Source organism: Scardinius erythrophthalmus (assembly GCF_964197995.2).
Source record: "Scardinius erythrophthalmus genome assembly, chromosome: 4".
Taxonomy (NCBI): domain Eukaryota; kingdom Metazoa; phylum Chordata; class Actinopteri; order Cypriniformes; family Leuciscidae; genus Scardinius; species Scardinius erythrophthalmus.
Window position 1 is genome coordinate 6,222,989 of NC_138224.1, and position 21,644 is coordinate 6,244,632.

At 38.1% G+C, this 21,644-nt stretch overlaps 1 protein-coding gene across 2 annotated transcripts in view; it reads right to left on the minus strand.

Moving 5' to 3' along the window:
• Positions 1 to 21,037, minus strand: part of scube1 (signal peptide, CUB domain, EGF-like 1) — a 65,956-nt gene extending 44,919 nt beyond the window's left edge. The window contains exons 1-4 of one of the 2 annotated variants that reach the window (XM_081364204.1): positions 20,837 to 21,037; positions 18,988 to 19,110; positions 11,182 to 11,307; positions 1,162 to 1,296 (exon numbers count right to left, since the gene is read on the minus strand). In XM_081364204.1, the coding sequence (XP_081220330.1) occupies positions 1,162 to 1,296; positions 11,182 to 11,307; positions 18,988 to 19,110; positions 20,837 to 20,924 (472 nt within the window). In that variant the 5' untranslated portion in view covers positions 20,925 to 21,037. The remainder of the gene's footprint in view (positions 1 to 1,161; positions 1,297 to 11,181; positions 11,308 to 18,987; positions 19,111 to 20,836) is intronic. The other variant, XM_081364203.1, reaches the window with a different exon arrangement.
• Positions 21,038 to 21,644: the final 607 nt, after the last annotated feature.

Genomic DNA, 21,644 nt, shown 5'->3' on the forward strand with positions numbered 1-21,644 from the left:
AGAAGCATCATTAGTTAATTCTGACAGGCGGAATGAGAAAGCACAAGAGGGTCGCATGATCTACACACATACATACGTCATGACTGACTTTACCATGCATTTGAACTGCATGCATGCACCATCCACACACAAAGACATGCCCACTGGCCGCCTGCGCGTTCAAGTCTTCAACTTCCACCTCTGACCCTCAGCTCTGTCCAGGGTCAGGACTGTCAGAAGTCAGTCAGAAGTGAGATGCTGTTCTGAACCCACAGTGAGAATGACAGAGTACACATGGACACTTAATCAGAAGAAGAAAATGGCCTAACAGGACACGACAAGCTTCCAGCAGAGAGTTATTCTTCTGTCATCAATAACAGCAAAAGTGACAAAATGACAGACGTAAATCACAACTTTTAGTATGGGACTGGATCACTTTTCATAAAGTACACAACTCAAAATGCATATGATATAAGGATATACCTAGGAAAAGCTATATTATGCATTAATACATTTTGCAGCTTAAAGTGTATAAAATAATAATATCTTAATATCTTAATATAGTGAGTAGTGACCAAAGATAAGTTACTGTAAGTTTTAACTTTAAAGTGTTTTTTCACTTTTTCTTTTAAATAAAAAAGTCCTAAAAGTTAAGTTATATTTTTTATCTATTTATGTATTAACTTGCAGCTCCTTTATATATAATATAATATAATATAATATAATATAATATAATATAATATAATATAATATAATATAATATAATATAATATAATATAATATAATATAATATAATATATAACATAACAAAGCATAATATAATATAATATAATATAATATAATATAATATAATATAATATAATATAATATAATATAATATAATATAATATAATATAATATAATATAATATAATATAATATAATATAAATTAATTAGCTTTAAAGTAATTTTTCTCCCTTTTTAAAGTTTTTTTATTCCCTAACATTTTATATTTTATTCAGTACTTGAACAGTTTTTTGACACAAATTTATTCACAAACCGGCCGTGATTTTAGACCAAAGACATTTGACTGCAGGCGAAGCAACAATAAAACGTCAAAAACAAGCTAAAAAACGAAATGTCTGGTTTGTTTCGGTCACAGCTGGCCAGGACAGTGTGCAGTATTAGCAGGACGAGACTCACCGTCCGAGCGGTGGATGCAGGTGTGCTGGTTGTCACTCAGGAAGAACCCGTTTTTGCACTGGCACTCATAACTGCCCATAGTGTTGACGCAGATTTGCTGACAGCCGCCGTTGTTGTCCATACATTCGTCCACATCTAGAGAGACACAAACACACACGGTCATTACAAGGCACACAAACATGGGCATTCAAGCACAAGGATCTGGGAAAAACCATCCTCCTTCTCTCTGCGTAACCAAAGCCGGCTCAGCTCAGGTATTTGCAACAGTGTTTGTTTATCCGGAGATGATTTTCCTTGATTTCCTCTCTGCGGCTACTGAAGATGTTTATTAAATGAGTAGTTTGATATTCCAGTTTTCAAACACATCTACCAGACAAATAAACCAGTAAACAGATGCACATAATACATTAAAATAAGAACATGAATACAATATCTGTCATCCAAACCATCAGTAGAATTAGATAAATTGTTAAAAGCATGAAGGATAAACTTTTTAAAGCTGTTTAGATGCGAGTATCATAAATCAATGTCCATCTGAATGTGTGTTTGCCCATTGCTGTGTCTTTGATAGCTCTATAAATGGCAATTGTGGGTGTGTTGGTTTGAGTAACAGCGTGACACTGGAGACCAGTAACACACATGAGTGAGTTTTATGCAGCCCTAACACAGCAACCTGCCTCTGTGGAGTCGGCAGCCCATAACTCTCTCTCTCTCTCAGGGGTGCTATTATGTACTACCACTGCCACTCTTCTGTCACACGTCACTTTTCCAGCTATGTGTCCTGTCATTCTCATTGGCCCGTCTATCATTTAAATTAAAAAAGGTTTCTGCTGAATGTTTGCTAACATTTTTCCACCTCAGGCTAAAGTTAACAGGGCCATAACCACCATAGACACTGGAAGACCATTAAAGGAGATCACGTCTGGAATACATACAGCTATCATTTGAATAGACGACATAAACAAACAAAACAAAACGAAGAACGAAAACAAAACAAAACATGTTTGGAATTTACATTATCGTTTGAACAGACAACATACTGTAAGTGAATTCTAGTAGTGTTACTCAAACCTTAAATGAAACCAAACAAAACTAAATGACACAAACAAAAATGTTGGAAATCATATATACATATAATTTTAATAGACCAGTGAATTCTGGTAGTATTACTCAAACCTTAAAGGGATAGTTCACTTTGAAATTAAATTTTGGTATGTTTTAGCTTACCTCAAGGGCATCCAAGATTTAGGTGTCTTTGTTTCCGCAGTAGTTTCAATTTTGTTATTTTTAGATCAAACCGTTCTTGTCTCTCAGTCATATAATGCAGGTCTATGGTCACTGTCTCAAAGAGTAGCACAGAGAAGTCCAAATTAAACAATTCCCCATCGTAAGTACACATTGATGGCCTAACGCCTAAGACACAAAACGAGCGGTTTGTGTGAGAAAACGAACAGTATTTATATCGGTTTTACCTCTACACAACCACGTCCAAGTGATCTGAGGGCACGCGCGCTTCCTGGTGTGTGACATGTGCACGCGTTCTGGCTTAGTCTGCGCAAGCGCCGGAAAGTGTACAAGAGGTAAAAACCGATATAAATACTGTTCGTTATCTCACACAAACCGCTCGTTTTGTGTCTTAGGCCATCAATGTGTACTTACGATGGGGAATTGTTTTAATTTGGACTTCTCTGTGCATGCTCTTTGAGACAGTGACCATAGACCTGCATTATATGACTGACAGACAAGAACAGTTTGACCTAAAAATATCCAAATTGAAACTACTGTGGAAACAAAGACACCTACATCTTGGATGCCCTTGAGGTAAGCTAAAACATACCAAAATTTAATTTCAAAGTGAACTATCCCTTTAAGTTTTGAGCTTAACTTTGTAATTAATTCACCTACAATTTAAATAGACATGCATAAGTAAATTATGGTAGTATTACTCAAAGATTGAAATAAAATAAAGTAAAATTTAAAAATAAATAATAAAATTAAATAACTAGCAGCAAGACAGAAAAAAATGTTTTAAAAAATGTATAACTGTGATTTTAAAATGCTTTATTAAATAATGCTTTAATGTGGGAAATGTCAAAGCTAGACTGAACAAAAAGAGAAGAACGAAAGAAATGTTTTGCATGTCCTCATAAAAATTATTGTACTACAATACTAGACAGACATTGCAAGCAATATAGTAGGGTAATTTAAAAAAGATCATGTAATGTTTATGAATGGGCTGATTGGTCATTAAATTTTTATAATTAAAAACTTATGAACCTTTTTGTTCATTCTTCGATATACCATTGGCTCTACGCATTTGTAGTACAAGGACCTGCATTACCAGGACTCTTTTCCTGTTTGGAGTGCTACATATTTTTTCTAGTGTCATATAATTAAAAACTTGCCATGTTATTATAATTAATAAAGTTTAAGATCACATAGATTTTTTCCTCTGGTATTTGATTCTCTGAATCGCTTCACTACAGCCTGATCGCAGCCTATATTCAACAAAAGTAGCTGAATCTGTGTCGCCTGACTTCCCTGCATCCTGTATGTGTCAGAACACATGATCGAGTGTAAGAGTATGCGTTGTCAGCCTGTTTAGTATAATCTGGTTCTGTTGTTTACAAGCCACTTATAAAACTATTGAATGTTGTACACTGGAAGGCTGAATGAGCATCAAAGCTTTGGTAAATGAGGCGTTGGTTTCCTCAACTGTTATAGATGAATTACCAGCGCTGCATTCACAAACATGCTCAAAGTGACTGTTGTGTATGGAGAGAGATTGCAGTGTCTGTTTCATTTACATGTTGTGTGACACCTAATGTGGACGTGTGTTTGTGTTTACAGCCCTGTCTTTCTGGAGTGTGTTGAGAGGCGGCGAGTTTTACGAGCTCTTTATTTGTGTATGTAAAGACCTCTACAGCTGTTAGCGGCACAAAAGCACACTCATCTGCCCACTGACTTCAACAACATCCCATGTAGCGTTACAAGCTAAATCAGCTGTGCTAATGGAGACTAACTGACTTACGAACTCTGGCTTTGGTGTCCTGAGTGGATCTCATTGTTTTGTACACTTTTTTTAGGCTAACATTATAGCTAATGTCTGGACATTCTATCCTTTTTTTATTTCTTCCTTGTGACGTCCTAATAAGTAACGATGAAACCAAAATGCATCAGCCGAAAGACATGCATGAATGTAGGACATGCATTCATACACTCATTCACAACATGCAAACACAACCACTTTTCATGGTTTAATTTGGTCACAGTGGTTTATTATGTGGCTCCTGGCTTTACCTGGCGACATAACTCTTATTTTAGCATCCGCAGGGGCATCTCGTAACACATCCAGGACAGCAAGGCATTTACTGTCCTACTGTACCCTTCGAGAGAGGGGGTCTTTATGCCCTCGTCCACAGAGGAATCCCTGTCTTCCACAGGAACCGAAGCTTTTTGTACCACATAGTCGGGTTTAAAAATATGAGATTTCTAGTGAAAACGTTTCTATTTCACATTGATTTATTTAATTTAATTATGAATGACATTACCAGCATAATATAATTTGAGTTAAATCAAACAGATTTTGCTTTAATAACCGCATAAACGGAGCTCAAGATACTTAAGCAAACTTTTAGGAAAGAACAATCCCAATTGAGATCTCATTAATGTCTCAATTGTTTGTCCTAGACAGAAGCGGTTAAGAGAGCAAATAAATACTTTAAGTTTCCTGATTCCCAGATATGATTAACTGCTAAAGACACAGAATTTAATATGTCCTTACTGAATAAAAGTATTAATTTCTTTAAAAAAAAATGAAACATGTTGACAACGGTGTCATTTTGCAATCTTCATTTACAGTGTTTATCAGTATTTAAAGTATTAAAGGGATACTCCACTTTAAAATGAAAATTCTGTCATCATATACTCACCCTCATGTGGTTTCAAACCTGTATGAATTTCTTTCTTCTGCTGAACAGAAAGGAAGATATTTAGAAGAATATCAGTAACCAGACAGTTTCTGGTCCCATTGACTTCCATAGTATATATTTTTTCCTACTATGGAAGTCAATGGGACCAGAAACTTTCTGGTTACTGATATTCTTCTAAATATCTTCCTTTCTGTTCAGCAGAAAGAGATTCATACAGAAACAACATGAGGGCGAGTATGACAGAATTTTCATTTTAAAGTGGAGTATCTCTTTAATGCAACATTGTGGTTGATATTTCACCTCGACCCTTCTAATAAAATTACATGTTGCTATTTTGTAGGTTGCCGGAATAGATGCAGGGAAATATCGCATATAAGGCCACCCAGATCACAAGCTTTTATCTCTTTATTGCCACATGTTACAATCCAGTCGTTGTGGCTTGCTTCTTATTTACGGACAAGAGTAATATTTGATAGGAGGGTTTGGAGAAGACATGCTGGCTGCCTCTGTCTCGAGTGACTCTATAGCTGCGAGCGTGTTGTGTGCGCCGTGTTTAATGTGGAAATGGAAACAGATATCATCAGTGTGACAGCACTCTCTTGCTTTAAAAGGAGGGGAAAAAATAACATTTCAGCTGTCATCTCTCAATTAAGGCACTCTCTGCCAAAATTTAAACAAGAGCCCTGGCATCCCGGCCTGCGAGTTTAAACTAGAATGCTTTTGTTTTGTTTGATTGCTCTTGTGTAAACTTTAATTTGGAAAAGATCTAAGATGACATGACACAACAGGAGGGAGAGAGAGAGAGAGAGAGAGAGAGAGAGAGAGAGAGAGAGAGAGAGAGAGAGAGGGGATGAGGGAGGAGGAAATTAAGAGTGGAAGAGGACAGCACAAAAGTGAAAGAACAAAAAATCAAAGAGTAAGAGGTGAGAATAAGACTGAACAGAAAAGAACAGAAGTGAAGAGAAAGTGAAGTGAAGAAAACTAAATGTAACAGAAGTAAACTGAACATGTCTATTGAATGGAGGGGGGAAACAAAAAGTGAGCAGAACACAAAAGAACTGAACAGAAGTGAAGTGAAATTAACTCAACAGATGTAAACGGAGGTGAAGTAAGAACAGAACAGTAGCGAAATGAACAGAACAAGACGAAATAGAAGTGAAGTGACATTAACTTAACAGAAGTTAACAGAACAGAAGAGGACAGAACAGAACAAAATTGAAGTGAAATGAAGGAATGAACTGAACAGAAGCAAAGTTAAGCGACAAACCAAACAAGACAAAATAGAAGTGAAGTGAAATTCACTCAACAAAGGTTAACAGAACAGAAGAGGACAGAACAGAACAAAATTGAAGTGAAATGAACTTAAAAAGAATTGAGAACAACAGAACACGAGTGAAGTGAAGTGAAGTGAAGTGAAGTGAAGTGAAGTGAAGTAAACTGAACAGAAGTAAAGCGAAGTGAAGTGACAAACAGAAAAGGACAAAATGGAAGTGAAGAGAAATTAACTCAACAGAAGTGAACAGAACACAAGTGAAGCAAAGCCAAGAGAACAGAACAGTAGTGACGTGAAGAAGTGAAGCGAAGCAACACAAACAGAACAAAATAAAATAGAAATGAAGTGAAATGAATTCAATAGAAGGGAAGAGAACGGAAGAGACCTGAATTTAAGTGAAGTGAAGTGAATCGAAGTGAAGTGAACACAACTCAACAGAATACTGAGAATTCTCTTGTTTAAAGTGACCTCAGTTACAACATCACCCGAGTTGTAATTCTAACTATATGAGTTCTCTTCTCCCATTCTGATGTTGGAACGAGAGGGGAAAAGCAGCCAAAAGATAAATAAACAGCAGCGGCAACGCAGGCATTCATAAAAAAGGGCCAAATGATCAACACATTGAGTCCAGCTGCCTGCACATAGAGCGAAAACAAATAAGAATGGAAATGAAAAAGACAGAGGAACTGCAGTAAAACGCTCTTTAATCAGCTCCCCATTAGCCAATCTTAAATCAATTAAAGCTTTAACTTGTTAACATGTGGAGATCTAAAACGACTTCCTACACAAGATCAGCCAGGCAGACAAGCCACAGCACTGATTTCCGTCCCATTTCAAAGAGCTTGCGGTTTGGTTAGCGCTCAGTAGGTTTGTTTGAACACACTCTGTGAATGTGTGTGTGTGTTTATGCAGAGTGTAATCAGTGGCACAAGCCACATTAAGGCAAGCATCACTATTGCTATTGCTCATCCTATGTGCTATTACTTTTGGTTGGGTATATGTGGAATGGTTTTAAACAAAACTACTTTTAAACCGAGTACTATTATTGGTGGCTGAAAATAATCTAACTATAGCCCAAGTACAGTGAATACAAGTCATACACTTTCTGGCCATTTGTCTCTGAAGTTGCTTTAAAATGTTATGCCAAATGGCTTAGCCCCTCACATAATGTCCTTTTAAATAGCTAAGATCTATGGAAGCCCATTTCAAAACTTCTTGTAACTGCAGCTTACACAAAGATTTATGATATTATACTTTTAAACTAACACCCTAGCAAGCACTTAAAACACTTTAATAACTACATAGCAACCATCCTCAACATCCTTGTGATGCAAAGTTTTGTATGATCAGACGCCAATCGCATTTTCATCAGAAAATGTAAAAATTTAGTTAAAAGAAGCCATTAATTATCTAGAAGTGAGTTGGAAAAGGTTAAGCAATACATACTTGGAGAAAATTAAATGGAAAGAGAATGTCAAATAGACAAAAAAGAGATTAGAGGAAAAGGTCGTCATAAACATGATTCATTTAACCTTTCGAGAAGGTCAATAGTTTGTAGGTTTCACTTCCATCTGAACTTGATATAATGCGCACACATGCCAGTGAGAAACATGAGGGGTGCTATGACAACACTTCATATGACGGTAAAGCGCCAATGAGAATGAATGAGGTTTTGAAAGAGCAAACAAACACACACAGATGATGTGTGAATGAGAAACATCAGCATTAAGCAGACATAAGAGAGGAGGAAACATGAGGAGGAAACATTACAAAGTGCCATATGACGACATCTGTGTGTGAAAGTGTTACATTGAGTGTTTAGAGTTCAGCACAAGTTAAGATCAAAAGGCAATTTTAGCCCTTTTTTAAAAACTGAGGGACAAGTTGGAATCATTTTATGTGGTAATAGACTTTAAGCCACAAATCATTCATTTAACCTCTCAAACGAAGATTAAAGTGACTGATACTGCATGCAAGTCAAAGAAGAGGACAAGGAGAGTAAAATCTCTAAATGATTCACTTTTTCTGTGTCAATCTATTTCTAGGTAGAGGTGGAGGACAGGGGCTGAGACAAAGACAGACAGAAACAGATTAAATCCGAGAGAGAGGACAAGACAGAAAAAAGGGGAATAGAAAAGTAGCGAGTCAGACAGAAAACTGGAAGCGGAGGGAAAGGCATAACAAGAGCAGAAGAAGGAGGGGGGCTCGGACAGGAGAGCCCCCGCAATGCCGCTGATGGCCCTCTACGGCCTTGTCTTAGTTCCCAGAGCCATCATTTAGGCTTGTATTTGAGACATTCCACAATAAAGATGTCAAATAGAAGGCAAGTCTATCGCCTCTAGGGAAACAGCCTGGAGTTACTCCAAAGAGACCCACAGCCAAGATAACCAAGAAAATGCGGAGAGAGAGAGAGGGAGAGTGTGTGCAAAGACAGAATGGAAGAAAGAGAGAGATTTTAAGTAGAAGAAGGATAAAAAGAAAAGTTAGAGAAAGTAAAGAATGGTTTGATTATGAAGGATAGAGTCATAGAGATAGAGTAACATATAGCATTATCACAGTTTAAGACAATGTATTATGGTAATACCTTGGTTTTTTGGACATAGTACCATAGTATTCTAAGAAATACCTGGGAGTACAATGTAAATTCTATGGTACATGAATTTGGAAGTCATTAAATGTGTGTTGTGTAATCCCCACGTCACTAGAATCACCTTGCTTGTTTAAGGCCAATCTGTTCAAGTTTATACCTATGAATTCAGAAAGCATAGAAGACATGCATTCAAGTGATTTTGTTCAGATTAACATGAACGCATTGAACTGCCTGACTTTGTTCGCACAATTGCAACAAAATGAAGAGCAAATTTTCGCAATACTGGCTCAACCAATTGTGTGATTTGGAGGCGGGGCTATTTTTTGGCCTAAGAATAGAAATCGAAGGGACTGTTTGCAAACACTCATTTCTTTTCATATGTTCTGTTAGTGCTTCTAGTGGCACAGAAATGATGACAGTTTGTAAGTATTTTAGTAAATTGGTTTCGATTTCTAATGAATTTGTACAATCTCATTCATACGTTTTTTTGTGTGCAATCTGCTTATGTTCCACAAGTCACACGTAGCCAGACCTTCAGACTGACAGCAGAAGGTCTGGACTCCATCACAGCTTTCATTGGCCAATATTCATACAATATTGTCAACTGGGGTGTGATTAGAGGTGGACCTTCATGGTCATGTTTTACAAATCACTCAGATCATACAAAGTTTTTAGCCAGCTGAAAACACCAGCGCTCTGTCTTGATGTGGGCGCTTGAGAGTATTTTATTCTATATGTGCTATATACGAAATATCTGTGGAAGTGTTACAATCTGATTTCCCAGACAGTTTGTTTCTGAATGTAAAAATTCAGCATTTGCTCTTGTTTTCAATGATTTTGTTCCACTGTTGTGCCTCTTGTTGTCATCAGCAGGATGTGGCGGTTGGTCACTGTGGTATTTGTCCCGTCCCTCCTTCACTGTGATTGGACGACTGGGTAAAAAGTGACATTGATGAGCGCTGTGTTTTACTCAAAGTTTAATATTCTTCAACTCTCGACCGTAAAAAAAAACACTAGACCTCGTCAAGCACCTCGTCAAGTTGCTGGCGTTGTAAAAGACACAGCACTCCCATTGAAACCAATTGGAAAAATACACTAGCCTCGGGGGAAAAAAGCATTCATGGACACAGACTTTACCTACAAATCATACGTTTAATTGTACATACGAAATCGCCAACTAGTACAATACTTACGAAGATCGCGTTGGAAATTACCTACATCAAGTAGTACGTAATATAAAAAACCATAGTATTACTATTTGATGTCATCACTGTACATCACAGTTCTCTTTTGAAATGGAAAAATATTAGGAAAAAACATCTGATGAAATTGTGCAAGCTGTTGTAGCAAGGCAGAGGAGGCGCTAAAGGTCTCTGAAGGTCTGAGCCCTGATGTCCTGCTCTGGGATCCATCATCATTACAACGTCTAATGAAAAAGTGATGACCTCAGCATCCTGAAACTCCGCTCGGCACACATATTTGCTTTGGATTATGTGAGCAGAGAGGAGATGAGATGAGAGCGGTTCAAGTTCTTCATCCAGCTGCTAAGACGAACACCATCGCTGTCTTCTCTCTCTTTATCTCTCGCTACACTGAAACACGTGGTCACAGTGACACTATAGAGCCACCACACTTCAGGTTGATAAGTCGCTTTCGACCAAAGACACATCTGCACTCACTTAGAGCAGTAACGCAGACGGACTCGCTACAAAAAACACACTTTTTAACGAATTCCTGAATCCCCACAGCAATCCAGCAAAAACCATGAGACCAGGACCTAACTCTCCGGGTCATGGAATTTCATCTTTGAACTATTTCAATAAATATGAGATGCCAAGTTATTAATTTTCTCTCAGCCTTTTCTTCCCCTACTTCCATTTTTAACCGCTAACATAAACATCGGACCTGACTGCCGATTTCTGGGAATTGGAGGCGATTGCACCACTGGTGACATTTGGGTGACATTTTTAAGAGATGAAAATAATCGCAAGGTTCCTGTTGGCGTGCTCCTGTCAGAACGGGGATGGAATACTGGCGCTAGACGCACTCGGCTGGCCTTTTCCGAGGCGCTGCACGGAAAGATCGCTGAGGCTGATTTGTTTACGTATGCGGAGGGGGTCATTACAGAGGTCGTTAGCCGGGCAAAGAGATTACAAGGGAGTAGCTCATCTGTAAATCCGTCAAGAGAGGCAACCGAGTGTGTGTTTTTCTCTCTAGCGTCTTACCAAGACAGTTGTGCCCGTCGTCTGCCAGCATGAATCCATCGTAGCATGTGCACCTGTAGTTCCCGGGGATATTGATGCAGTCGTGGACACATCCGCCATTGTAGTCGTTTTCACACTCGTCCATATCTGAAAAAGACAGCACACACCCACAATTGAGTCAGTACAGATCAGACAAATGTCCATAACACAAACAGTATGGATGAGTTACACGCTGAAGTTTAATACTTAGGTTAGGGGTTGTTCAAATCACTAACTCTTAAGACTACTAAAAAGTCAAATCCTGTCAGTGATACTAAGCAGAGGTTAAATAGGAAGTTTTAGGAACAGTTGGCTTATGAAACAAGCCTCCATTAGGGCTATGAGTCTGTACAGCAGACAGACGTAAGTGGGGACACTAAAATAAACACAATATTTCTTTCTCTTTCACTCACACACTTGAATACATTGAAATCAGATCTCTGCCAGACAATGATAGCGGGTATCTGCTTTGTGTTCTGTATACCTCGGAGTGTGTGGTTTAATAAACCTGGCTTGTGCACTTGGAGACATACGGCACAAACTAAAAATATCCACAATATTTCCCACAAATAACACTCACGTTGTGCAACTGTGGCTTTGAGGACAGTGAGAACTGCGTTTAAGAATGTTTTGTTTTTCTTTGCAAAAACATCTAGGCCTTCTCAAAACTGAAAATCTACTTAGACAGTCAAATTTCGAGTTCACAGTAACACACATTCAAGCGCACATGCTCATGCCACAAACACAAATCATACACACACAGATATTCACTAAAATTATGGAGGCATAAATACTTCACTAGTATTTTATTTGTTGTTTATTTCTTTTGTCTATCAAAGAGTGTCGGTTTTGGCTTATTTTGAGGAAAAGGGCCATCACAGTAGACAAACCCTGAGCCAACTCATCATGAAAACATCCATAAACACTCTGGAGCAAACAAAAGGTTCATGTTTCATTACCGTTTTGTCTAGCGAACATGCTCCTGAAGAGCGCTACATGACCCACAAGAAGGAAGGAAAAAATGAGAGAAAAGAGAGAGATGGAGGAATGACAGATCTCACCATAATAAAGGCCACTTTAAAATAACACATTGAGTCTCATTCAATAAGTGTGTGTGAACGTTTTAATAATAAAAAATCATGATACACTTTCATAAAGAACTTTCCTCTAAATTTAGGATGCAATTTATGCAAAAATATCTATATTTCATAATTTAGGCTATAGAGTAAGAAAAGGTGCATAATAGCTTCAAGGTTCCTCTGTGTAAAAAACGCAGATACTTGTTGCTAATGAGCGGTCTATAATATCTGGGTATGTATTAAAGCTCTTTATTGTGTTTAAACTGGTTTTGAGGATGGCAATTAGTATCGCTTGAGGATGTTTCTGCGTGTGCTCTCAGGCGAGCGTGTCTTTAGAGAGTGTCATATGTTTGCTGTGAGTGACGAAATGCTGTACAAGATGGAGATGGTTTGGGCGTATTCTATGCAAATGACGTAACCTCAAGCATGTGGTCGCTTATTTAAAATACTCCAAATTCATAAACATTATAACAAGGTAAAGCACAAATTCATGTGTGTATGGCATGCGTTATGAACTGGGTGAGAAGTTCAAATTAATCACACAATTGAACTGAATGAGACACAATATGTCTGTCAGTGGCATTACACTAATGCATTATAAAGGCAGTCCATCCCGAGAACTGTAAGAAAACGAGTGAGAGTCGAGGTGGCAGTGTTTTTAGGTGTCCGTGCGCGTTGTGGCCGTTAGCAAGGGTAACAAACTGTATATAAGCTGCCAGTGAAGGTGTGAGGGGGACGGGGATGTTAAAGAGCGGGACGGCTAGTTCGCTTCCAGCTGACAGACTTCCTGTCCCGGAGCTGTTGTTGATACGGGCCGGCAGCGAGCTGACAGGTCGGGCTGCTAACAGGTCGCCATTTCCGCCATTGACACGAGCTGATCTCTAATTGAAGGAGAAGTGTTTATGCTCAACATCCCATCAGGCAGATTAAGCACCTCCGCTAACACCTCAGCAGGGGTGGAGCCCGCGGGAGGCAACACCTCAACACCCCTATGGCCCAACATAACACATGCCCAAATCCTAACTGCTGAAAAACGTGCCATGCAAGGAGCAAAGGAAGGAGGAGTACTGCAAATAGCCATTTTCATAACTTAGGAAAGGGACAAACAATGACACCTTGCTAATGTGTGTTTTTGTAAAGTTTCCCACTCCTGTTATTTAGTACTGGTGATGAGCTATAGCAGATTACAGTAAAGAAGTGTAATGCCCATATAAACTGAAATCTGTGCCTTCTTACATTTTTGGAGGCAAGTAGATTTTGAATGCAACTTTTAGACAAAATGTTAGTCCTTCCTTCATAATTAATTTGCACGTTATTATAAATAAAACTCTGCTTCAGAAATCACACATTCACAGTCAGGTTGAACCTTCGACATAAAGATTTTAGGTTTAGCTCTACATACTGAATAAGGGGCAATGTTTGTCTCAGCTATACTGTAAAGGATAATTTTGTAATCTTTTCCGAAGGTCCTGTGAAACAAAGCAAAAATTATTTTGTAAAAGCTAAAAAAAGTGCAAATTTTGCATGCAGTCTCAATTAATATGATGCCATAAAAAGTGTATCCACATTACCGGTAGGATTTTTAAAAAATGTTTTTAAATGAAGTTTCTTAAGGCCCATTCACACAAAGAACAATAATTATAAAGATAACAATATTAGATTCCACATCCGCGGACGATATCATTCTGTTTATCATGCAGTGTTGTCATCTGCCACTTTAAATACTCCAGCTGTCATTGTTTTTCTCATTCATCAGCTGGAAAAAATCATTCTGAAAGTGATTTCAGTGATATCGTTCTTCTGTGCCGTTGTTGTCGTGTAGACTGCTATTCTATTATATTTAGAATGATTTTTTAGAAGTACATTATTTTAGAACTATTCCATTATCATTACAGTTATCGTCCTTAGTGTGAACAGGCCTTTATGCTCATCAAGGCTGCATTTATCTGATCAAAAATACAATGTGAAAATTACAACAACAAAAAAACATATTTCAAAATTTAATTTACTCCTGAGATAGCAAAGCTGAATTTTCAACAATCATTAGTCCAATTGTCATTGTCACATGATCCTTCAGAACTCATTCTAATATGCTGATTTGTTTATCAATGTTGAAAACAATTGTGTAATGTTTTTTTCCGGATTTTTGATGAATAGAAAGTTCAAGAGAACAGCATATATTTGAAATATAAATCTTTGTAACGTTAAAAATATATTTACTGACACTTGATTAATTGAATTTAACAATTTTACTGACCCCAAACTTTTGAATGATAACAATTATAGAAGAATTTAAAATGATGTTTAAAAAAAGTTTTAGATTAATAATATGTCACTCCACATGACACTGCTGGAATTTTCATTTTCTAACTGTCCTGTAATGATTTTATGATTTTAAGAATTTCAGTGTGTGTGTGTGTGTGTGTGTGTGTGTGTGCGCGTGTGGTGGCATAAAGCAGTGAAGAGACTGAAGTGTCCTGTGAGGGGAGGGTCAGGGATGAATGGTGGGCACACTCAGCCAATCAGAGCATTGACAGCTCTGTGATGAGTCCGCAGACACCAGGCAGACAATGGCCTAGTAATGGGCCGACACCACATCTCTCATTCCATTTATCTGTCTCTTCCTCACCACCCCCATTTCTATCATTTTCTCATCGAAACATACAAACACACACTCAGAAACACAACTACACACACGTCCATCTCATTCTACACACAAGCAGAGACTAGGGCGCTTCTTCAGTAAAGCAGCGACAATTACCTGACCTCTTTCACAGGTAGAGATAAAAAGGGGATGGAGGGAATGAGAGAAAGAATGAATAAAATGGCAGACAAGACCATTTTCTCCAGGTTAAACTGACTGACCCATAGTCCCGATGCTGAGTCATCTTTACAAGCGTTGTTTAATCTCTTTCTCTACCCTGCAAATAAACCCAGCAGTGAAATCCCCACACTAGCCTCTGGGGATTTAAGATCTGTGGGGATTCCCTTCTGAGCTTCCCAACTGAGAAAGCTCATCAATTAATCAATTTGCATAATCAATAAAACCCAAAAGGGTCAGGAAGGAAGTGCTATGTCATGACTATGTCATCTCATGCCGTCATTTTTATATATAATTATAATATTTTATCTTTAAAGCACATAAACTGTGTCAGTACTGTGTCATTTCAAAGTCACCAAATGAAAATGAGTTTCTCTTTTATTAGTCAAACAAACCAATAGTCCCGCCCTCAACTCACGGCATTGGTTGAGCCAATGTTGCTGTGTCATGCCGGTCGGGATGCTCAAACAAACAGAGCAATGTTTTGATACTGGCACAAAGCCACTGTGTTTATGTTTTTAGGGGAATCAACCTACAAAAGGCATTTTATTTGCATAGTGCCGTCTACTGTAGGAAAAACCATTAGATGCGTTTTACAGTGTTTAAATGAAGTCTACCAGCCCTAAAAAAACATCAAATACATAACGCAAAGCAGGTTTACAAATCACAGACAACATATCCCTTGACTTTACAATGACAGAAACATGCAAAACAAAATTTTCAGAATCACCCATGATAGTAGAGAAGCAGCACTTTTCAAATGTCACAGTTACAAGCAGATGCACCTCAAAAACCTGTTTTGTTGAGTCTGTATATCTACTCACCAGTTAAAGTGAGGTTTATCTGCAATAAATTATAAAAACCATGTTAAAGATTCAAATAATAGCAAATATATTCACTAATTCTATGAGCACAAAGCTAAAAAGGCAATAATGAATTGCAGTGGGCTTGGGGACCAGCTGACTGAATTTACTGAGCAGTCACCACAAACATTTAAACTAATATTTATTTAGAAAACCCAAAAGAGGCAGATGTTTCTCCTGAAACTCCTTAAGAGAAATTAGATGAGAAACATTTGAGATCTTTTGCAGACTTTGGCATGTTGGCAAATCTGAGCACATGACACTGTTGAGATCCCTTCTGAAACTTTTCAGAGTTTTCTTTTTCTTAGGAGAAACACCTGAGAAATCAGGAGACTCCATCTGACCTCAATTTCATCTCATTGGTGTATAGGAGAAACAACTGAGACGTTAAGGAGATCTTATTTATGATTATTCTTTTCTAATGAATGGTCTGCAATTATGAGAAACTGCTGAGACAGAGGCCCTGTTTACACCTGCATGCGTTTAATCGTTCAGATCACAAGTCGACGACGCTAAATACAGGTGTAAACGGGGTCTAAAATGTTTTAACTTGTCCACTTTCAACTACTTCCAGAGGTAGTCGAAAACGCATTCGACCGGATTGCTTTGGTAGTGTAAGCGCTCATGTGGTCGAATGTGTTCGAACAGCCGCAAAAGATCTGAAAAAGCCCATAAATGTACCCGCCAGTAGACCCTCCTCTCGAAGAAATCAGGACAGAAGTGGTTGAAAGTGGGCAAAAGAGAGATTAAAACACCAGGTGTAAATAGGAAAATGTCTCTCACATCTACTTGTGATCCGATCGACCAAAACGCATCTTAGGTGTAAACAGGGCCAAAGGTCTACCGAAGACCAATCTCCGAGCAAAATAAATGTACTTTTGATTGGCATCTTGGTTAATAAGAGCACAGTTTAAGACATTTTCTGCGACACACCTGGATTGCTAGGATCTTTTCAGAGGAGAAACATCTAAACAGCAGAAGACTTCAGTTAAAAGTCTCCATTTAGCCTATTTGTTGTCTACAAGAAACAATTGAGATATTAAAGAGATGGGTTCTGAATGTCCTCATGCTCAACAGACTTCATGTAACACTAATGTGCAGACAGACACAATGACTGCATTCGAGTGTTAGCAAGCATTTTCTTAATTTTCTTCAAAGCCAAACACGCAGAGCTTTAATTAAAGGGTGGGTATTGGGGGTGTTAATGGGATTTTTTTGCTTCAGACAAAACAGCCCCCCCACTCCCCACAATACACCACATTACACTGTGGACGGAATGTCCGCTCAGACAGAATAAGAGCAAAAAGAAAAGAAGAAAAAAAAGAGAAGAGACGCATAGTTAACATGCTAAGACCAAAGCAGACCGGTCGGATTCAACATAACTGACAGCCTCATTGCCCCGCGACCGTAGACTGCGGTTTGAAGGTGGGAGGAAAAGGCTTCTGTAAAGTCCAGAACATTCCCCGTGTTTCCTTAGAGAAATAAAAAGATGTTGTTCTAGCCCACGCTGTCTGGCCTCAGACAGGAGTATCAAGCGCTAACTGAAGAGCAGTCTGGTGCAATGCCGTTCCACATCCACCTAATTCATTAATGCAACTGAGAATGGGTTTCAGGTTTCATAATAGGTAGAGAGCTCATTTCACCCTTTTCCTGAAACACAAGCTCCACACATGTGGGTGAAACAGGGAGAGAGTGCGGCAAAACGAACAATCTAGAATCCACAGATGAAGAACACAGCGTACAATAACAGGAAACAGCAGAGAGAGAGTATAACCCGACTGTTTGTCAGCTCTAAAAGTGTCCATCATGCTCGGTGCACCTCAGTGATACTCTGACACACACAAACTCAATTACGCCCATGGAGCTCGCAGTCTTTAATCGCACCGGCTAGAAGTCAAAGTGTGTGAGTGTGTGCGTGCGTGAGAGAGTGCGTTTGCACAAATGGATGAATTCAAGATCCTTGAATACATTTTCATCCTGGGTTAACTTAACCTGGACCTAAAAATCATCACTTGACTTATCAATAACTGCACCCTGCACCTGCTCAGCAATGAAACGAAAGTGTGAAATTGTGAGTATAAAATAAGAAATAGAGCATAAACTTTGAGTATTTAATTATATAATATTAGAGGATAACCAAAGAAAATATATATTTTTTAAATAATGTATAAAATATTTTCTTGCAGATTTTTCAATTCTACTTTTCACTTAAAGCGTTATGCTGATAACATATTTTGTAAAGAAAAAACATTGATTTAGAAAAATGCATATCGTATATAACATTTTTAATATTATGCAAAAATATAATTTAATGAAAGAAATGTATGAGGAAAAAATGCATATTGCATATACATTTTTGTAATATAATGGCAATCTATAATTCTGAAAGAAAAAAAAATAAATTTGAAAAAATACATATTGTAGATCATTTTTTGTAATATAATGCAAATATATAATCCTTATTGAAAAAATTTAAATTAGAAATTTTTTTTGTTTTTTCATTTTGTTTATCCATGTTTTGTAATATAATGCCAATATATAATTTCAATTTTTTTTTTTATTAAATTAGACAATCACTGTTTTGTTCTCCAGTCACTATGTTCCCCAAAAATCACATTAGCTATTAGATAACCTATAACGATCAACTACTAAATTGTTCTGTTACCTGCTCAATAGATGTATGTGAGTGCACAGAGATGTGGCGTGATGTTAATGTGTGTCTATGAGTGTTTCAGTGAATGTGTGAGTGTGATCCGCTCTGAACGTATGTGTGTGTGTGTGTTGGCTCCAGCTGTGCTGTGCTCTCGAGCAGAACAGGAGAGGGAGGTGTAAAGACTGGAGCAGGTTTTGGCCTCCCAGCACCTCTCACCCTCACACTGCACTTCCTCCTCACTAATTAAGACCCACAGCAGGATCTAGAGAACAGCTGGATGACCTGACTGAGTGTATGTGTGTGAGACAGCGAGAGACGGGCGGACAGGGACGGAACGAGCGAAACAGAAGGAGAGAGATCAGTCTGGCCCACCTTCGCAGTGCTTGCCATCTCCCTTGTAACCAGTCTTGCAGATGCACTTGAAGGACTTCGGAGTGTTCTGGCAGAGAGCGTCGATGTGACAGTCATCTGTGGCTTCGGAGCACTCATCTGCATCTGTGGAGTAATCACATGGGATAAGATTAGGCTGAATGCTTGTTACACATCGATCTGAAAGGATAATTGTGTCAAATCAGACAGTGACAGCAAATAAGAGAAGTCACTAGATGAAGATGCTTTATAAAGTGCCTATTTTGGTTTAAGGCAGCCGAAAATCTAATGCTTCAATAGTAGGTCAGTTTCTAAAAGCATGGCAGCCTCTCTATTTAAATCAGTACAATACAAATAATAAAACCGAGAAGGGTCATTACATTAATCTTTCAGTTTACAAAACCGAATAACATTCAAACAGAAGAGCAAGAATGAGTTCCAGAAACAACTAATCCTTCTCAGTGCAGCACATACCCATCTAACAAAAGACAATCTCGTCAAACTGAATTAGATAAACACTGACTTTAATGAAAAATCAATGTTTTATGTGTTTCTTTTGACAGGAGATTCAAGGGTGTGGTAAATGTTACTCTTTGTCTGTTCTGAGAACAGGTTACTATCTCTTATGAGGATCTTATTGCTGGTTTAGACAGGTGAAACTGAACAGAACAGAATAAAAATGACAAAATCTTATTGAGATAGGACAAGAGCAGTCCGGAAGGAAGAAGTTTAGCCTTTTTAGCCAAGAAAAACGGTCCAATAAAGTGATATATTGATACACCTAAAAAGCAGAAATTATGCTCATTCATGCTCCAGATACAGAGGTGAATGAATGAATGAATGAGCAGAATGTTGGAAAGCTATAATTAATTAGGAGATATTGTCTTTTTGAAGAGGTTAAGGAGGTGGTTTGGTTGGTTATTGATGTGTAGACTCAATCCTGTCACCCCAACAGTGACACACCACTGCCCCCCCCCCCCCCCCCCAAAAAAAAACTCTTCTTTGTCTTTTCATGAAATCGTGTGAATTCTTTAAACTTTACGCAAACGTAAAAAGTCGCAGAATCCAAGTGATCACCTTTTGCGCAACGGTGCGCTCTTTACATCCAAGCCATAAATACACATGAAGTGTGTGTGTGAGAGAGAGAAAAACAGAGAATCCTTTCTAAAGTTTTGTTTGTGCATTCCATAACTTAATCTGTTAAAGTGCTGTCTATTTAAAAAGACTGAAAACCGGGAAAACCAAAAGTCCGTTATGCGCAATAGTCAGACTCATTTGGAGATGAGTCATTCATCTCGGTTTATTTGCAAAATCATTGTGTCTGACCTAAAATACACACATGAAAATATAAAATACCACAAATCCTTCATTCGTGTCGTGGTTAAAAAGAACCAACAGACAGTTTTTATTGTTTGTATCATTATTGACTTTTTCCAGGCATTCATTATGGAGAGACACAATGCGTATTGATGGTGGTGGAGGAGTGAGGGGTCGATAAGCCCCCCGGACAGACCCCATCAGGGCGGCTCATGTTCCTATAGACCCTATGGGAGTTCGAGGATTCTCCTTAAGAAATATCAAGAGCATAAAACTGCGCGTTAAACGCGCTCAAATGCCTTATTCTGTAAGTTTTTCCAGCTCTTATGCGCAATATTTTAAATATTATTACTAAATTGTTTTTGTAGATGAATGCAATAATAATTAATAATACAGAATTTATTGCAATTACACTGAAATAATTTGCATACAAACATGCAACCACTGAATTATAGCCAATATCAGGTGTTAAAAGTTTCACCAAAAAATGATGTGAAAGATACAGAAAAAATAATGAATAGAATGGAACACTTACCTGCGACTGCAACATTTCCCATGACATCCAAAGTATTTATGAGGAGGAAAAACAAACAGACGTCCCAGGAGAAGCAGGCAGGACCCATGGTTAGAGGCTGTGAGTGAATGGACTTCTCCAGTTGTGCGTTTCTTTGATAAGAAGGATTTTCTGCTGCTGGCAAAGAGAGCACGAGAGCTCCAGCCGCCTGCTGATTGGCTTGCGCACATTTGAGGAGGAGATGGGAGGTGGAAGAAAGGGGGACAGAGAAAGAGAGAGAGAGAGAGAGAGAGAGAGAGAGAGAGAGAGAGAGAGAGAGAGAGAGAGAGAGAGAGAGAGAGAGAGAGAGAGAGAGAGAGAGAGAGATAGATAGATAGATAGAAGTTTAGATAGATAGGGTCATTATATGTCATTATATGTCAAAAAGTACAAAAGCAATAACAGTCTGAATTATGGCAATAAATATAACAAATGTAACTGAAAGCATATCTATAGCATTTCCCAGTAGGCAATTGTTAAATGGACATTTAAACATTGCCTTCTGAAAGGGTTTCTCAGTTTGGATTAATCTTATCATCTCAGGATGTTAAAAGTTGAACTTTATTGCTAAACAAAAAGAAAAATCGTTTTGGTTGTGTGAGAGTAGCTGCTTATTTAAAGCCAGTTAATCAATAAAATACCAATTACAGGAGAGGTCATACTGCCCCCTGCCGACGGAATGGCAGTACACACATTGTCAAAAGCACTGTGGTTGTGCCATTATACAGTGACAGATTCGTTTGAATTACTTTTCTAGTTGCGTGTAATTACTGGATATGATTTTTGAATC